Source organism: Puntigrus tetrazona, chromosome 7 (genome assembly GCF_018831695.1).
Source record: "Puntigrus tetrazona isolate hp1 chromosome 7, ASM1883169v1, whole genome shotgun sequence".
NCBI lineage: Eukaryota > Metazoa > Chordata > Actinopteri > Cypriniformes > Cyprinidae > Puntigrus > Puntigrus tetrazona.
The window spans coordinates 23,801,917-23,817,354 of record NC_056705.1 but is presented as its reverse complement, the minus strand read 5'-3'; the positions used below and the strand labels follow the sequence as shown (position 1 = coordinate 23,817,354).

The 15,438-nt window shown below is 38.5% G+C and overlaps 1 protein-coding gene across 18 annotated transcripts in view; it reads right to left on the bottom strand.

Moving 5' to 3' along the window:
* scrib (scribble planar cell polarity protein) overlaps positions 1–15,438 on the bottom strand; it is a 60,667-nt gene that overhangs the window by 17,350 nt on the left and 27,879 nt on the right. For 12 of the 18 annotated variants that reach the window (XM_043245322.1, XM_043245328.1, XM_043245331.1 and 9 more), the window contains exons 10-28: positions 14,980–15,179; positions 14,699–14,865; positions 14,260–14,390; positions 14,031–14,159; positions 12,924–13,100; positions 12,298–12,732; positions 10,464–10,526; positions 7,809–7,898; positions 7,630–7,707; positions 7,202–7,531; positions 5,380–5,460; positions 3,092–3,334; positions 2,109–2,219; positions 1,843–2,019; positions 1,504–1,620; positions 1,243–1,431; positions 864–983; positions 724–780; positions 217–273 (exon numbers count right to left, since the gene is read on the bottom strand). In XM_043245322.1, coding sequence (XP_043101257.1) covers positions 217–273; positions 724–780; positions 864–983; positions 1,243–1,431; positions 1,504–1,620; positions 1,843–2,019; positions 2,109–2,219; positions 3,092–3,334; positions 5,380–5,460; positions 7,202–7,531; positions 7,630–7,707; positions 7,809–7,898; positions 10,464–10,526; positions 12,298–12,732; positions 12,924–13,100; positions 14,031–14,159; positions 14,260–14,390; positions 14,699–14,865; positions 14,980–15,179 — 2,952 coding nt within the window. The remainder of the gene's footprint in view (positions 1–216; positions 274–723; positions 781–863; positions 984–1,242; positions 1,432–1,503; positions 1,621–1,842; positions 2,020–2,108; positions 2,220–3,091; positions 3,335–5,379; positions 5,461–7,201; positions 7,532–7,629; positions 7,708–7,808; positions 7,899–10,463; positions 10,527–12,297; positions 12,733–12,923; positions 13,101–14,030; positions 14,160–14,259; positions 14,391–14,698; positions 14,866–14,979; positions 15,180–15,438) is intronic. The other 6 variants (XM_043245323.1, XM_043245325.1, XM_043245326.1 and 3 more) reach the window with 4 other exon arrangements.

The following is a 15,438-nucleotide window of genomic DNA, read 5'->3' as shown; positions in this document are numbered from 1 at the left end:
AATGAAAGAACCTATTCAAAAAAATAAAAAAATAAATCTTCAAAACGTTAATTAGATATTTGATTAAGCATGAGGACACTGGATCTAAAGAGCTTCTAGAGCTGAGAGGTTCAGATGCGACTCATTTGTTTCATGCTCAAGGTGACTGCTGGTCCAGTGTTCTGCTCCTGGAGCCCTACTGTGGGCCGTAAAGACAGGCAGGGCATAAAGCCTCACCTCAGTTTCCTCCTCCAGCAAACGAGTTGCCTCCTCGCGCTCCAAGCGCATACGCTCCTTTACCGAAAGAGGGAAGGCAAGGAGGGGGTGGGGGGATAAAGTTTGCCCAATCACGCACACACACATTTTGCCCACACAAATATGGACACACATACACACACACCAATGGCATTGTACAGATGGGAATGAGGTTTAGGTGATGCAAAATCATGGACGAATAATAAAACCAGGGACCATGAAGACACAAGGACATATTTAATGAAGATGATAAATGTAAATGAGCAGAAACAAAATGTGATGTTTAGAATGAGCAGCACCCAGGATCATTCAGAAGGGTTTGGGAGAAAAGAGGGACATAAGATAAGAGAGAGAGAGAGAAAAAGAGAAGGACAGATCCACATATATTAGTTGCAGTTATAGGAAAGATTTGGAAGTGGTTGTCATTTTGATAACTTATTCTTCTTCTTATTATAATATTAATATGTTATAGGGGAGGAAAGCACTGACCACTTTTTCCATCTCCTCCCGTTCCCACTGGGACGTCTCTCTCGCCATCTCCACTTCCTGCAGGAAAGGTCAGACAGACAGATGTTATTTTTCCATCCACTCCTCTGCTGTTACTGCTCTGTGTGATGCTTAGAGCTCACCTTCTGCATGATGTCAATCTCCTCTGGACTCATGTCTCTGTCCACTGATGAGATGCTCTCCATACTGTTCTTACGAACAATACCTGCTGCAAACGGGTTTGCAATAACACCAGGTGATGCCTGAAAGAAAGAAAGAAAGAAAGAAGCATATTAGAATAATTTCGATGAAATAAAATACAACAAAGACTTGAATAACGGCTGCTGAAAATTCACAATTCTACTGTTTTTACTGTAATTGTAATCAAATAAAACAAATAAGAGACTTCTTTTAAAACCCTATTCAAACCTCTGGTCAGTATTACATCTATAACAATTTAAGTCACAGTTGGACACCAGGGCAGATCTCATGTCCTCATGAGCTGTATAACTAGTTCTTTACCTCGATGCCTGCAGCATTTCTTGGGTCAAAGCCATCACACACAAGCATGACCAGGGAGTCCCCAGCAGCACGCAAGACCCTCACTGCTTCTGTGTGTGTCATACCCAGCAGACTGTTGTTGCCCACCTCAAGAATACGCATGCCCACCCGCAGTCGGCCATCTCGTGCTGCAGCTCCACTAGAGCTCACCTACAGCAGGGATTATATTTATATATTTATTATATATTCATATATTTTCTCATATATAAAAGTACTGATTACCTTAGAAATAAAGATGCCCTCATCTGTGGGGTCAAAGGGGTTGCCTGCATGGCCTTTAGCTCCGCCTCTGATGCTGATGCCCAGCTTTTCCCCAGGCTGCTTGAGAATGACAATTTCCTGCAAAATCACAGGAATGTTTTAGAGGGTATACGAGAATTAAGAGTTTCAAAAGTTTTGGAGATTGTGATCGTTACAAATCAAAAGTTGCTTTTTTTGATCATTACCCAAATTTCTTATTGCAGGCCATTTTGGCTGATTTTCAGGAAAAGACCAAATGTGAAATTTATGAGCCGGCGGTAAGCATCCACACTGCTCCTCTACTAATCGGTGTATGTATACCTGCATGCCAGGGGGCGAGGGATCTCTGCGCACAAGCATGCGGATCTCCTGCTTGTTGGAGAGCAGGGCTCTGACAGCTTCCTGATGCGTGGCGTGTCGTAGGTCGATGGTGTTCACCTCCAAGATACGATCGCCCACACGAAGTCCACTCTGGGAGGCCAAGCCATTGGGGATGACCTACCCGGAAACAAAAAGGTCAGAAATCCATTCATGCACCACTGAACAAAAATACCTAAACCTGCATTATACAACATGATTTGCTTTACCTTTGAGATGAACACCCCAGGCTCATTTATTCCAAAGGGGTGGCTGGCATGGTCGCTACCCCCTACAATGCTCAGACCCAGGGGACCACCAGCTTTGATCAATGTCACTTCCTGTCCAGACAGGAAATTCAAATGTATGGAAAAAAGACTACAGATTTTGCAGTAGATCAGATAAAACACACTGATAAATCTTCAAAATGAATCAATTATGAATGTGATTTTTATTTAAAAAAGTAGATTACCTTTTAAAATTTTGGGGTTTGGAAGATTCTTTTTTTGGGTTTGGTTTGTTATGAAAAGAAGTCTCATGATTATACAAACAAATGCTTAAAATACAGCAAAAACAACAGCAATGTTGTGAAATGTTGAAAACGGCTTCTTACTACTGCTTAAGAGCCCGTTAATTTTTATTCTAATAACAATTTTATTCTAATTTTCTGTGGAAACTGTGGCATTGTTTTCATGACTAGAAAACTAAAAAGAACACCATTTATTTTAAATGCTTTTGTAGCATGAAATGTCAATGTTGATTGATTTTAAATGTACCCTAGCTGAATAAAAACATTAATTTCTTAAAATATATGTAAATATGTATGCACATGCATCTTACGGACCCCAAACTTTTGAATGGTAATGGTCAATGCAGTTAATTGATTAGTTATTTGTAATGGAGATGCATCTTTTAGGCAAATCTACACAACTACATGAAGTGGGCAAGAATAAAAACATCAAGGGAACATTAATTAAATTTGAGTAAATTTTAAAAGGCCAAATCACATTCCTAACACAATAAATCCACTACTCAATGTTCATACCGTGCACCATTTTCTCTGTTGAGTGAGGCATTAAAACAGCAAAATGAAGCTGTTATGAGATTAAAACTACAGCATTTTTATCAGTTTTAAATATTTCCTCAAATGGAGAGAAACACACACTCTCTCTCCCTGAAGGTTCAAAGTCATTCCATTAAGTTCATATCTCACCTCAATGGGGTATTCATCCTCCATGGGGCAGTTGAGATGGTTTCCAAGCTGCTCATCTCCTTCCTCTTGCTCAGGTGAGTCAGACGGCTCTGGAGGAGGGGGTGAATGAGGTCGAGTTCGAGGGGAGGCGCCCCCTGCACTGGCCTGGTCCCGTTCGACCAGGAGGGTGATGGTGGGGGAGGTGCCGGTAAGCAGCGCTACTGCCTGGTCATGTCTGGCCTCTGTCATGTCTACACCATTGATCTGGAGCGACAGCCAAACACCAGAGGATCAGAGAGAGCCAAGAAGCCCAGAACGGGCATATGAAAGCCCCTCTTGCTTGTTACGTCTTATGCTCTTTTTAATTACTGTAAGTAGCATTTCATTTAGCTGGGTTATAATGGAACGTCCAGCTGATAGTTGAGAGATTTTTTTTTGTAACGGACTGATCTGGATCAGCCAACACAGAGCCCTCTCATGCATTCAAATAGAAAGTGATTTCCACTTCACCTACATATACTTGATTTTAAAAAACCTGGGTTCTCAGTGGAAAAATCATGCATCAAATCAAAATGTTGAAACACATTTGACCAAGGAAGTGAAAAGAGAAGGGAATGTGCAATAGGAGAAAGAGGAAGTGCTGGAGATGCTTTATGTAGCAAGATCATGTAGTGTGTTAGAGAGTTTAAAAAGAGCAGCTTCAAGAACACGGTGATCTAACTCCACTGTACTTTGTTATATTTCAATGTATTCCAGATCTCTCACATATACTTTAATTAGACGACCATGCATTCTAAAAAGTGAGCTTAGGACAAACTCAGGATTTATTACAAATTAGTTATAATGGTAACATGCTCTCTGGAAGTTTGATTACAGCTGTAGTAAAGCAATAAAACACCTTCTAAAAAAGTAAATGTAAACACTTTAGTCTTACTGAAAAAGCATCTGTTACTGGACAAAGGCATGTTACAATCAAACACAGACAAAGACAAAAGTCCCTGAGATTGAGCTGACATACAACCTGCATTTAATACTTGAAATATTGGATTATGCATCATTTTATCTATACATGAACAAACAGAGACTGTAACCTGACAACAACAACAACAAAAAAACCTGTCTCAACTTCATTATAACTTTATAAATACTACTCACATCACATTACTACCCACTACTACTAACTATAGTATTTTTTTTTTTAAATACTACTTAACTATGATCTGGCTCATATCTTGACAGGATATGCTGTTTTAAAAAATTGACCTAATATTGCTGCATTTTTGTGCATTTTCACAAAGACCGAGATTCTCTTTGTAAAACCAAGGGATGCTGCCTAACCGGTCCTGATTTCCATGTGAGGGAAGACTACTGGTTACTTTTTTGTTTAGCAGTGAGAAGTTCCAGCATGGTGACAAACAGAGGTCAGCACTGACCATTCAGTACCGGCGCTTACCACAGGGTGACAATGACCGCTGCTAGGGTAACGCATGCAGTTACCATGACAGCAGGCCCACAGAACAAGCCAAAACCTCCCATCACCACACCCGACACCAAGCAGGCAAGAAGTGTGTTAGTGGAAACCCATGCAAGGACAGAGGGAGAAGCAGCAAAATCTCGAAATAAACAGAGGGTTCAAGGAAGACAGAACAGTTGGGATTATAACTGTTATAATGGTGAGTCGTAATACAAGCAAGGTTAATACAAGAGAAGTTGACAGTTACACACTGACATCATTTCATGGTGCAAAACAGAAAGGTTAAAAGAAAAAAAAAAGACTGTTAAAACCGGATAATAATGGCTTAAGCTTCTCACAATGTAAAGTGACTATTTAGATCTAATACCCAGGAACGAATGAGCTTACTCACACTCATGAGACTATTTTATTGCGATTAATTATTATTTTTTTTTAAGTGACATTAACTTTCAAGCTTATAAAGGGACAGAATGTGTGCTACATTTTAAAAACATAGAATAGCTTGTGAAGAACTGAAATCAAGTCATATTCATGCTCATTTAGATACAGTGCATCACAATTCGTTATGAAATCTAAACCCTATGATGTTTGGCACCACTGAGATTAAATGAAGACATGGCATGACATTTTTAATATAAACGGGAAGAAGAATGAGAAATGAGTCTCTCTTTTGCAAAGCTATCATATGCTTTCAGAAGATTTAGATTGTAGCTTATGATTGTATGAATTAAGTTAAGTAAACTAAAGTTACGTGAACTAACCTTTTAACCCTTAATTAAGCTGATAAATGTCCTTAACCAAAAAGAGAGACTGTAAGTGAGACGGATGGACTCACTGATATGACCCGGTCTCCTACGTTCAGGATACTGTCTCTATGAGCAGCTCCTCCTTCAGCAATACGAGAGATGAAGATTCCCTGAGAGAAAAGCAGAAAAACAGTCAATGATAATTTTATCTCACACTTCTATGCACAACAAAGATGCATCTAATTGAATAAAAATACAGTAAAAACCATTACTGTGAAATACTCATAATAGTCTTTTAAAATCAATCAATTCACAAAGTTTTTTTAATTTGTAGCTACCACTCTAGGTAAGAAACAAATGAAAAACAGAAAAAGCAGATACAGTAAATAACTAATCAATATAAAAATATATAATTTTTTTAAAACTTAATCCTTGAATAAAAAATATCTATAAATCTATTGCCAAACAAAATTGTCAGGAATTTCCTGGTGAGCTCAAACACAACACACCTATACAAACATACACAAGTGAACATACATAACTTAAGTGTACCATTTCAATCTTTGTAATGGGTGGATTAAGAATTTCTAAGCCTTTTCTCTGTAAACGTGAGACAAATGTCATCAACAGAGGGCAAATCACAGCCTATAATATTTGAGAGTCTGCACAATATTTTGAATCAGACTTTTTGTTGAACTTCAGAGCTGCCAAATCACACTATAAAATCAAAAAAGTCAGCTTATTTGAGCTGTCTTAAGTAGTACAGTCTTTGATTGGACTTCTTAATAATGCCTCTTACATTATCTTGCCACCTCAGTGATGTAGACAATGTGGTATCAAGAAACTTAAAATTCTCCACATTTTCCGTGACCTGGAATTTTCACCCCTACGAAAATCAAATACAATATCCAAAATACAACTAAATCAGGTCTCATTTCATTAACACACTCTTTTCATAAAATAGTCCTAGGAGGAGTTACATATGAAATTAAAATCATGTAATACTCTTGTAGTAACACAATGCTATTATTTATTACAGTGTTATATTAGTTGCTGACTTGAGCTAGCTTTAACAGAGTTCATTGCTCCTGTACAGCTGTTAAGAGCTAGTCAGTATTATGATGTAAAGTGCTGCAATGCCTCAAGCCTCTAGAGCAGAAATGATCCTGCTGACCTTAGCTTAAAATTACCTGCTTTGCTTTTAGAGGTTCATTATATTGACTCATTTAAAACTCTAAAAGGTGTAATTCAGACAAACACTATTTAAGACCTTCCAGGCCACTTGATTCTTCAAAGACAAAATCTTAACAGTTTAGCAGATACGCAGTCTGCAAACAGCCTTCGACAGCACTTCTCTAGAATTGCGATCAGAACGTTTCATGCCGAAGACTCAAAGCAGCAAACAGACCAGCAGACAAGTCAGTCAGATCTACTTGTTAGTAAAAACAAGCACAAATGTCAAGCAGAAGGACAAAAACATGACTTACAATTACTCAGCATAGAGTGTGTGCATGTGCTAATGTGTGACTGTGTCTCCTTCGTGAAAGCGGTGAAAAAATGTGGCCATGTCAGAAAGATAGAGGGCAGTACGATGTGTGTCTTGCAGCGGAGATCCAAAAATACTTCATCCCCTGCCATCCGATAATCTACCGGCCATATCAGGTGTCAGTCCCTGTAATTCTAATTATTGCCATCTCAGTCAGCCTTTCTAGAGGTGCTGAGCGTCACGCAGAAGCTTACGCAGTCCATACGCCTCAGCTAAACATGTTAAACATACGGAGAGAATGGATGACATGACCTGACTTCCAAAAAAACACACTTAGCAACCTGACACCGAAACAATGAGCACACCATAAAATATTCACTACAAGGTAAGTCACGAGTGCATCTGCAAGAGCATCTTGTGTTTACCGTGTCTCCAACTCGGTACGGGGTTGACCCTTTCCCTCCAGCAATGCTGAACCCTAAACCTTTATCGTTGCGGACCAGACAAGTGGCTAGTTGCAGCGTTGGTCCAGCACTGACAGCAGGAGAGGCAGGGTCCAGGAGGAAAGGCAGCCCACTGGACCGTCTCTCCCGGGGGAAATAATCATCTTCTGGTCTCAGAGGCGTGGTGGTGATGGCGTTCTCTGGTTCAACCATGCGCTCTCGAAGAACGGTCATAACCACCGCCGCCCCAGAGTTGCGCAGGGCCTCGACAGCTGTGTGATGCTCTGCCCCGTGCAGGTCTACTCCGTTCACCTGAGAACAGACGATTACAAGCATTGAGGTTATAAAGCAGCGTGAACGACTGGTTCTGAAAGAGGCACATCAAAAAGAATATGAAAACAGATGCTCACCTCAAGAAGTTTGTCTCCCACTTTGACCCCAGCCCGAGCAGCGGGGCCCTCTTCTGACACTCTAGAAATGAAAATACCCTGAAAAGGACGAATGCAGTACATTAAAACATCCCCCCACACAAACAGAGCAGAGCATTTACTTAAACTTATCTATTGTGTAAAAGCTCATTGAAATGCACCTCGTCGTCGCCCTTATAGGGCGTAGATCCTTTGCCCCCTGCTATGCTGATGCCTAACCCACCAGTCTGCCTCAGGATAGTCAGGGTCAGCTACAGATGAAGCAGAGAGTTCAGAAATTCACAGACAAATGCAGAATGAAATACTTCAAAACACAAAACATTTGCTATAATATGCTTGGCTTGACTCACAAAACAAAAAAAATGTTTTCATGCAGTGCATGCTTGTTTAGAAAATATTTATAATATGAATGACTGCATCTTTGTTCAGACAGATCATATATATCGTCCCAACTGGCCTTCTTTCCTTGATATACACAATGCATTCTCTTACATACACTAAAAATCTTGCCTTTATGGACTATTGGAAAACCTTTTCATATTCATACATGCATATAAAAACCAAGCTGAAACATAATACAGAACCCCAAACCTTTGTTGATATTTGCGAGCTGGATCAGCCTGTCTGCTTTTGTATTTTTATTGAAGCAGTTTGGGAATGTGACAGACTAAGTGGTTTACCAACATCTTTTTAATCTTTGGAAATAAAAATAATTCAACATTACAGGGTTATAAAAAAATAACTGGTTTGAATTGTATGTGCTGCACAGTTAAGGCAGGATACAGGAAAACAGACCAGGAATATCTAGGCAGCATAGACTTCATTTAATAAATAAATAAAGGCTAAATCAGGCAAATGTGGATAAACAAAAAAAAATGTACTGTATTCCAGCCTTTACTCACACTGGACAGTTTATATGTACAGACATCACACAAAAGGTACATTCAGCTAATCTATAAAGAAAGTTTGTTTATATATGCCTTTATTTTAACTTCATGCTCAACAGGTCACGCAAGTCTGTGCATGTAAATAGTCAATTAATCACACGTTGACAATTTCCTTATGAGATTAATGTGATGAGTTTTTTGAAGTTAATGAAAAGTCTTAGTGACTTCAAACTGTAGTGTATATAAAATTAACACCAAGAACAAAGTTGCTCCAAGAATCAGCGAAAGACATTCGATCGAGTCAAATTCAACTATTTTAAAACAACATGTATTACTTTTTGTGTGTAACATTATACATTTTATCAAATAGTGAAAAGTCTGAAGAATCAAGGAGAGGAGGCCAGCATTGCTGGGACAGGACACCAAAGATCTGTTTGATTAATGCAGACTGTATAAAGACCACATGCTCAAGTTTGAACATCACTTGTCTCAAAACTTGCACTGATTCAAGTTTTGCAGATTAACGGGCAAAAGACTCCACATCTAGTTCAATGCTACTGAATATTGTAATGTAACATATTCATGGTCTAGAAAAATGAGGCTGAAGCCAATTCAAGTAATAGTTATTTGTCCTTTTTTTGATAATAACATCATGAGATAAACAAAAAAATCCAGTACCAACAGTAACACTGGAGACAATTTAATCTTAAACCACTTTACATTTGTATTGACTGATTAAGTGATGGCACACGTCACCAAACAGTCACACCGTGACATACCCAATAGTCACAAAATGAATGGGAGGGGTGGTGAGCTTTTCTTGTGGGATGGACTAGATGTGGTTGATTCTACAGCAGCAGCCATGCAAAGTGGGCACAGTAAGTGGGTAGACAAGAAAAAACGAAACTCAAATGACGAAGAGAGAACAATATTCTTGGTCAACAAAAACTTTGGAGACTTTGTGTGACTAATATAAATAAATGCTCAGCTTGAGTCAATAAAAATGAAATTCAATTATATTGCTTGGTCTATTGCACTATTGGCACTGGGTCAAGGAAATAAAATAAATAAATGAAATAAAAAGTACTATTAATTCACTAAAATCACTGACCTCTGCATTATTCTTCCACATATAGGGAGGACATAAAAACTATGTTCAAATTATTTGACTGACAATATGAAACAAAAGTAAAAGAAACAAACAATATTTGTTTTGTTTTTGGAAAACCACAAATCTCACTCCATCCAGTTTATTTGCAATTATAGAACAATATCAGATCATCAGTCACGTGTATGGCATGTTTTTACATGGCAAGTAAATAATTTAATTGGGAACTATAACTACTCTGATACTCTAATATGCAGCAAAAAATAATAAAAGTTTCTGCTAGCTCATATGTGCTCCTTGCTCCTATGTGGCAGAACCTGACAGAAGGGTAGATGGTGGAAAAAGGGAAGAAAAACAGGTGGCAGACAGCAATAGAACCTAGTTTGGAGAAAAACATGGTAATAGTAATAACTAGATTTCTTTAAAAAAAGTGCAATTATAAAGATGAATAATATAGTTTATGGCATGCTCTCCATAACCACAGAAAATGCCTTGGTCCATAAACTTACATAATTTAATTACTGAAAAAGCTTAGCATTTTTTTTGTCTACCCAGAATATTCTTCAGCAGCACCATGACCATTTTCTTCTCCAAACACTGAGATCTATTACAGCTGTGACTTAAGTTAAATGTTAGTCAGCAATTTCTCTAGCCATTCGGTGTGGATTAATAAAGGAATTTTGTGGTGGGTCATGATTCCCTGAACTGCAGGTGAACAATGAGTGAGTAAAAGAATGAATGAATGAATGAATGATCAAAAGAGGGAGAGAGAGCGCGAGGAAGAGAGCGGGAGTTTGGGCGGAAAGAGAGTAGGTACAGACCTCTTCCTCCTCAATTCGAGCAGGCTCAATCAGCAGATTATTGACTTGATCAAATGACACCCCCTGTTAGGACAGGAACCAGCGAGAGGGCATGCAGATTAGTCAGGCCAAAAAAAAAAAAAAACAAAAAAAAAACAGAAGCAGTATGACTGGATATTAAAATAAATCGAACAAACATTCACACAGGTGACTGAATGACAGACACACCTCCGAACACACACACACACCCACAGTAAGACAGGCCGCTTCCAAAACCACCACATATACAGCAAACAACACTGAGCTACACACTTCTCAGACTGCTTTCAGCAAGCAGATTCAGCTCATGAAATAAAATGGCTAAAGCTTGCTATTCATATCTGTACACAAAAATATTATTGAAATTCTGAGAAAGTAATTTCACACTTTACAAAAGGAAGACTTGACAGTTAAATCAAAACAACCACAGGTCTGGATTAAGCAACCCGAGTTACAGGTTGACAATAGAAACCGCAGACAAATCACTCAATGTGTTGTCAATTCTATATAACACAGATATAAAGCATTTACCTGCATTCTCACAAATATTCAAAAAGGAAAAGCAAGTTACATTTTTTCCCCAACTGAAAACATGCACACACAAGCCCTGCACAAGCATTCCTCAGCCACTCATTCACACAGTCATGGAGACCACACATACCTTGGAGATATATATCTATCTATCTTGGCTTCAACGATTAATTTTAAAGGTTTATAGCTTAGTTCAGTTCAAGAATTCAATGAAAGATTGCAAAACATTATGTTGCATGTTTGCAGGAAATAAGTCTTCACATTCACTGTGGAAGTTAATTTTTTTTTTTTTTTACATATCTGCTACCAGTAAAACCCCTAAAAGGGTTCATGCCAACTTTCTGGTTTTATTCTTTATTTTAAAATAACATGAATGTCCTTATATTTGTACACAATAATAAAGAAAGAAAAAAAAGTGGAATTTTTAATTGATGTGAAGTTGAGGTATAATTTAAAATGACCAGCACACAGACAGTTGTGGAAAAGGTGGGCAAAGAGGGCAGTGTGCACTGATTTCCCCAGGCAACAAAGACAGCAAATGATGATGAGAAGCAAGAGCAGTGCTCAATGGGGTGGAGTCAAGCTGTGGAGGAGGAGCTAAACATAGCCAAAGGGTGGGGCAAAACAAGGAGAAGCTTTTTCAATTGAAGCTCTGTCCGTTCAATCAGACCAAAGGAAGAGGTCATCTTAAAACAAGCAATTATAATTCAGACAAAACAGTCTAACATATCCATGGCATACTTTGCATGCTGCCAATATTCATGACACAATGGCTGTGATAGAACGAATGAAGCTGAATAAACCAATACGGTCACACAGCAGTCTAAAAGTCTGAGATAGTAAACTAAAAGAAAAATGGGATGAGCCAAAAGACATGCTGAATTTTTTTCTATAGTACTGTTCAAAAGATCAGAGTTCAGTAAGAATAATGTGTCTTTTCATCAAAAGAGACAGGACAGATCGGTAGAATGATTTCTAAAAGATCATGTGAAACAGAAGACTGTTGAAAATTCTGACTTGGTTATTTTAAAAATGCACAAAAAAAACATTTAGTTCAAATGTAGCAGTGAGCATAAGCATCTTTTACTAACCTCAAACTATTGAACAGTATTATAACACACTTATTTTTGAGGGGTCTCAAACTCTTAGCACTGTATTTTGTATATCCTAGACTCGCACTAAGATGTGTGAACATCATTATTAAACGACTCCATTTAAACTCTCAGACAATATAAATTGATTTCAGTTAAGTAACCAGGATTTCCTTCTAGAAGTCAGCCCTTACCTTGACTGGCTGTAGGGATGAGTTCATCTGACTCAGCCTGCTGTCTTCTAGCTCGACTGCTTCTAGTCTTTGTTGAAAAGGGGTATTGACTGTTACTCCTCCCTCGTCCTCCTCGTCGTCCTCATCCTCCTCCTCCTCCTCCTCCTCACCATCCCTCTCGTCCTCAGGGGTGTGAGTAGTAGGTGAGAGGCCGTCATGACTGAAGCCTTGCAGCAGGGCGGCAACAGTCTCTGGTTTGGGCAGCTTGGTGATCTTGAAGTGCTTTTTGTAGTGTGGTGTGTCTTTACGTATGAGCCGCTGTTTCTCTGCAGGAAAATGTGGTGTTCGAGAGTCCTCATCACTCCTTTCAGCTTCTTCGTCCTCATCTTCATTTTCATCTTCTTCCTCCTCATCACCACCACGGATGATGGGCTCCTCAGCAAAGTGCACAGTAGGCTGCGAAGGCAGGAAAAATGGTTTTCCAATGTAGTGACGGAATCATTATTGTTCATTAATAAAAAAAAAAACACAGGAGGGCTCTTTGAAGCAAAATGCAACATATACAAAGCAAAACATTAACACTTTATAGTAGCTTGCACTGTACACTAGAGGTCACAGATTTAAGATGTACTGAACATACTCCATACCTCAGTATACTCCACCTCCATCTCATCCAGCTCCTCCTCCTCTTGACCCTGACCATCGTTAATCTCCACCCCTGTACTGTTTACACCCCGCTTCTCATCCTGAGAAGTGGCAGAGGCGGTGCTACTCGAGGCCTGAGAATCATGACTTTGATTGGACAGCCCACTCAACCGTTTCTCCTGTGAAAAACAATTTGACAATCAAATAGAAAAAAAACCCCCAAAACTGTGCAGTTTGTATCTAATAACAATTACAAAAAAACAAATGTACATAGTTATATAAAAACTACTGTATTGAGATAATACTTTAATGTTGAAATTTTAAATTCAAATAATAACAAAATTATGTATTGACTAATTTTATATACACAGCCACAAGCAGGAAAAAGACAGGCATAGTAGTTCAAGCACCACAGAATACGAGTTGCATCTTTTCAAATATAACATGGTTTTATAACAATTAGTACATTTTAGTTAATCTTACTCTAAGAGACAAATATTTGTTATCTATTTAAGTGAACAATAATATTTATTCAAGTCTAAAATTATATACAATTCTTGTATTTAGTAGGTTGCACCTGTATAAAATTAGCATTACTTATAAACATTAATCAGCATGCATATATACATACATACATACACACACACACACACACACACACACACACAGGATATATGTTGAAAATATTTACACATTTATACATTCACATTTTACATCATAAACATGCAATTGTTCTTTAAATATATACCTGTCTGTATATGTATATACACACACATATATATACATACACATATACATACACACACACATATACATATATATATACACATACATATACATATATATACACATATACATATACATATATATACACATATACATATACATATATATACACATATACATATACATATATATATACATATACATACACAATATACACACACTAAGTAAATAAAAAGACATATTGCTAAATATGGTATACTATTAATGATTCTGTGCATTTTTTCCCCATTCAGATTGATTGAAACTTATATTGGACCCAAAACAAAATGAAGGGGGAAAAATTAAACTAAAATAAAAACAATTATGCCTTTGTTTTAATTTACCTCAGAGTCTGGGGACTCCAGATCCTCATCTGGCTTAGCTGTATATGCCTCATTTCTTCTGGCTTCAATGACATTCTTCATTACCTTCAACTCACTGGGATGTGGTGTGGCTCTCCTCTGAAGACCCTGCTGGTTCACATATACAGAAAGAGTGTTAGCACATGTGCACAATTTCATGTAAACATTTGTTCAGAAATCATAAACATCCTGTACACATTTCCACGCTCACCCTCTTATCTGCCGCAGTCTCCTCATCATCTTCTTCTTGTTTTGAGTCATCCTGGAACTGAATGACCGATACCCTGTTCAAATTAGTGTCTGTGGGCCAGGTTTCGTCGGCGCTCCTGTCCAGTAGATTCTCTGTGAAGTGTATTACAAAATATTACAATTTGATGCATGTCCTGGATTTTACTATGGGTGTAGTCCCAGCCTCTGAAAGCATGGGTAAAAACCAGCCACAGTCCTCTTTGTAATGACTTTAAATGCACTTTTTCAGACAAAAAGGACTACCACAGTATAATTTAATTGAATTTTTCAGTCAAATGGAGCAGCTTTAAGTCAGAGTAAGCTGCAATGTGGGATAGCCTTTTAGTCATTTAGTCAAATGTCTGGCTATGCAAAGCCTCTTTAGGTGTGACATGACAGCTCCATTCACAAGAGTGTCTTACCAAGGCTCGATGAGGGTTGCTGAGGCAGCAGGTAGCAGGTGAGAACTTTCTCCCCAGTCCGTTCATCGTCCTCGGTCTGGAACTTCAGCATTGGCTGAGACTGGTTCTCTGCCAGCCACATGGCCTTCAGGTTCAGATTAGCCAATGCGAACGGTAAATTCTGCAACCTGGGACAGAGAGCAAGAGGAGGAGAAACTTCAGTGAATGAAACAAACAGCTGGTACTAATTGTTATGGCCTCTCGGACATCCAAAACCAGTGATATAGAGAGTGCATTTTCACCTGTTGCCTGCCACGTCCAGTACGTGTAATTCTGTTGCATTGGCCAGCTCAGCGGGTAGTTTTCCCAAACGGTTATCTCGGAGGGAGAGCACGTTTAGGCCGACACATCCTCCCAGCTCCGCTGGCACGCTGCTCAAGCGGTTTCGGTCCACATTCAAGTTGGTCAACTTCTTCAGCTTCCCAAGTGAGCGAGGGAGGGACTGAAAGAGAAAGTGGTAAAGCTTTGGTAAATTTGCAGTCCTGCTAATATTGATAGAATTAATTGTGATTACTCATTTATAAAAGTTATTTCAGATAAAAGCAAACGCAATGCAAACAAATTCCAATCTATAGCGGAACTGTTTACATATTGCCACTATTGTACGATTAAAAAAAGAAAAGAAAAACAAAACAAAACAAAACACTGTGGTATATACACCAAAACAATATGGAAGCATTACATAAATTTTAACAGGATGC